This window comes from Chaetura pelagica, unplaced genomic scaffold (genome assembly GCF_000747805.2).
Source record: "Chaetura pelagica isolate M959 unplaced genomic scaffold, ChaPel_1.0 scaffold812, whole genome shotgun sequence".
Taxonomy (NCBI): domain Eukaryota; kingdom Metazoa; phylum Chordata; class Aves; order Apodiformes; family Apodidae; genus Chaetura; species Chaetura pelagica.
The window spans coordinates 401-3,867 of NW_009952451.1; the positions used below are offsets into that span (position 1 = coordinate 401).

Here is a 3,467-nt window from a genome sequence, read left to right on the forward strand (position 1 = left end):
AATCTGGAGGTTTTACCTCAACATTTGTGGTTTTACCTCAAAATGTGGAGGTTTTACCTCAACATTTGTGGTTTTACTTCAAAATCTGGGGGGTTGACCTCAGAATTTGGCATTTTCACCTCAACATTTGTGATTTTACCTCAAAATTTGGAGGTTTTACTTCAAAATCTGGAGGTTTTACCTCAGAATTTGGCATTTTCACCTCAAAATTTATTATTTTACCTTCAAAATTGGCATTTTTACCTCAACATTTGTGGTTTTATTTCAAAATCTGAAGGTTTTACCTCAAAATTCAGCATTTTTACCTCAAATTTTGGAGTTTTTACCTCAGAATCTGGAGGTTTTACCTCAAAATTTAGCATTTTTACCTCAAAATCTGTGGTTTTACCTCAACATTTGGCAATTTTACCTCAAAAAAAGGCATTTTTAGCTCAAAATTTGGCATTTTTACCTCAACATTTGTGATTTTACCTCAAAATTTAGAGTTTTTACCTCAATATGTGGAGGTTTTACCTCAAAAATTGGCATTTTTACCTCAAAAATTGGCAATTTTACCTCAAAATTTGTGGGTTCACCTCAACATTTGGAGTTTTTACCTCAACATTTGTGGTTTTACCTGAATTTGGAGTTTGTACCCAAAATTCAAGGGTCGAACCCCAAAACTTGGCCTTGTGCCCCAAAATCCAGGGTTAGAACCCCCACAATTGAGACTTTTTGCCCCAAAATTGGGGATTTTGCATCAAATTTGGATATTTTTACCCCAAAGTTGGGGATTTACACCTCAAAATCCTGATTTCTACCCCAACATCTTGGGGTTTAACCCCAAAATTCAGGATTTAAACCCAAAACTTGGGGAATTTTACCCTCAAAATGGAGATTTTGACCCAAATTGGTGTTTTATTTTTTAAAACCCCAAATTTTCAGCCCAAAATCTGGGGGTTTAACTCCAAAATTTGAGACTCAACCCCCCAAATTGCTGATTTTTACCCCCAAAATTCAATTTTTACCCCCAAATTCCATTTTTAACCCCAAAATTTGGGATTTAAACCTTTAAACTGGTGATTTTTTCACACAAAAATTATGATTTTGACCCACAATCCTGATTTTTCTGCCCCAAAATCCACAATTTAACCCCAAAATCCGAGGTTTTGACCCCAAATTTCAGGGCTTCCTCTTCTTTTCTCTTCTTCCCCCCATCATTTTTCATCCTTCAATCCCCAAACCTCCAATTTTCAACCAAAAATGAAACATAAAGATAATACAGGCAAAATTTTAATTTTAAAATATATTTTGATTGTGCCAAATGCCAAAAAATGAGGGTAAAAATGAGGAAAAATCACATTTTTAAAAAGAAAATCCATATTTTATTGCCATTTTTATATTATTTTGGGAGGTTTTTTTGCTTTTTTCCCCAAATTTAAACATAAACTGGGGAAAATTTTAATTTTTTAGCATAAACTCCATTTTTTTGGTCATTTTTGTGAGGTTTGTTGCATTCCAGGGGTTGGAAAAGTGATGAAAAATGAGGGGAAATGGGAAAAAAAACACTTTTTGGGGGAGAAAATTGATATTTTATTGCCATTTTTAAAGTAAAATTGCAATTTTATTCCATTTTTTAAATTAAAGTTGCCAATTTATTCAATTTTTTCATTCAAATCGCTATTTTAATGCAAAATTTAAATTAAAATTGTTAATTTATTGCCATTTAAAAATTAAAATCGATATTTTATTGCCATTTTTAATTAAAATCGATATTTTATTGCAGTTTTTTATTAAAATCAATATTTTATTGCAATTTTTCAATGTAAATCGAGATTTTATTACAATTTTTAAATCAAAATGGATATTTTAGACAATTTTTTTCATGAAAATTGTTATTTTATTGCCATTTTCCCCTTAAGATCAATATTTTATTGCAATTTTTAAATTAAAATGGATATTTTATTGGCATTTTTTCCTTAAAATTGTTATTTTATTGCAATTTTTAAATGAAAAATCACTATTTTATTGCAATTTTTAAATGAAAATCCCTATTTTATTGCATTTTCTAAAGGAAAATCACTATTTTATTGCAATTTTTAAATGAAAATCATTATTTTATTGCACTTTTTAAAGGAAAAATCACTAATTTATTGAAATTTTTAAATTAAAATCCCTCTTTTATTGCATTTTTAAGAGGAAAATCACCATTTTATTGCATTTTTAAGAGGAAAATTCCTATTTTATTGCAATTTTTAAAGGAAAATCGCTATTTTATTGCATTTTTAAAAGGAAAATCACTAATTTATTGCAATTTTAAAATGAAAACCCCTATTTTATTGCAATTTTAAAATGAAAATCCCTATTTTATTGCAATTTTAAAAGGAAAATCCCTATTTTATTGCAATTTTAAAATGAAAACCCCTATTTTATTGCATTTTTTATATGAAAATCCCTATTTTATTGCATTTTTAAATGAAAATCGTTATTTTATTGCATTTTTAAAGGGAAAATCACTAATTTATTGCAATTTTAAATTGAAAATTGCTATTTTATTGCATTTTTTAAAGGGAAAATCACTAATTTATTGCAATTTTTAAATTAAAATTGTTATTTTATTGCATTTTTAAGAGGGAAATTGTTATTTTATTGCAATTTTTAAATGAAAATCGCTACTTTATTGCACTTTTTAAGCTCAAATCGTTATTTTCCTGCCATTTTCCCCCCAAAATCCCTATTTTTTGGCCATTTTCAGGTTGTTTCTTTCAATCTCTCTCTTTCCTCCCTGAAAAACTTTCCAAAAGGGGGAATAATTTGAACTCTGGGAGGTCGAAGCAGCAAGAAAAGAGGTGAAAAAAGGGGAAAAAATTCACATTTTTTTATCAAATCGATTTTTTTATTGGTTTTTTTTTTTGCTTTTTGATATTTTTTTTTTGCTGGGTGAAAGTAGAAAAGGGGGTGGGTTTAATAACAAGTGTTGGCCAAGTCGGAGAGGACGAGGGAGACGTTGACGTTGGCGGGTTTACCGGAAGCTTTGTCGACCGATTTCTGCGTCACCTGCATGGGAAGCTCCTCGTGCCCCACCAAACAAGTGTAAACGTTCCCGGCCGCCCAATCGTCGCCCCCGATGCTCAAGGAGCTGTAAGCGACGTAGGAAGTGGCGCGTTGAGCTTCCAACATGGCCGGCGTGGTGACGTAATCGGCTTCCGGGATGACGGCGCCGTTGCGGAGCCACCGGAAGAAGATGTCGGGGGGGTTGAAGCCTTTGGCCAAGCAGGTGACGGTGGCGGTTTCGTGCGCGGCCAATTGCTCGGCGGGAGGGGGGAAGACGTAGATGGAAGGGGCTTTGACGTCACGACCTGGGGGGGTGGGGAGAAGGGGACGTCATCGGTGACGTCATCAGCGCGTCGAGAAACGGGGAGGGGGGGAAGGGGAGGAGGAAACGGCGGCGAAAACCGCCGGGAATGGAGGGCGCGGCGGCCGCGCGG

General features: G+C 33.7%; 1 gene segment (V, D, J or C); it reads right to left on the minus strand.

Moving 5' to 3' along the window:
- Window positions 1-2,943: 2,943 nt before the first annotated feature.
- Window positions 2,944-3,467, minus strand: part of LOC104398448 — a 6,684-nt gene continuing 6,160 nt past the window's right edge. Inside the window, 1 exon segment of the C gene segment in view lies at window positions 2,944-3,338. Coding sequence covers window positions 2,944-3,338 — 395 coding nt within the window.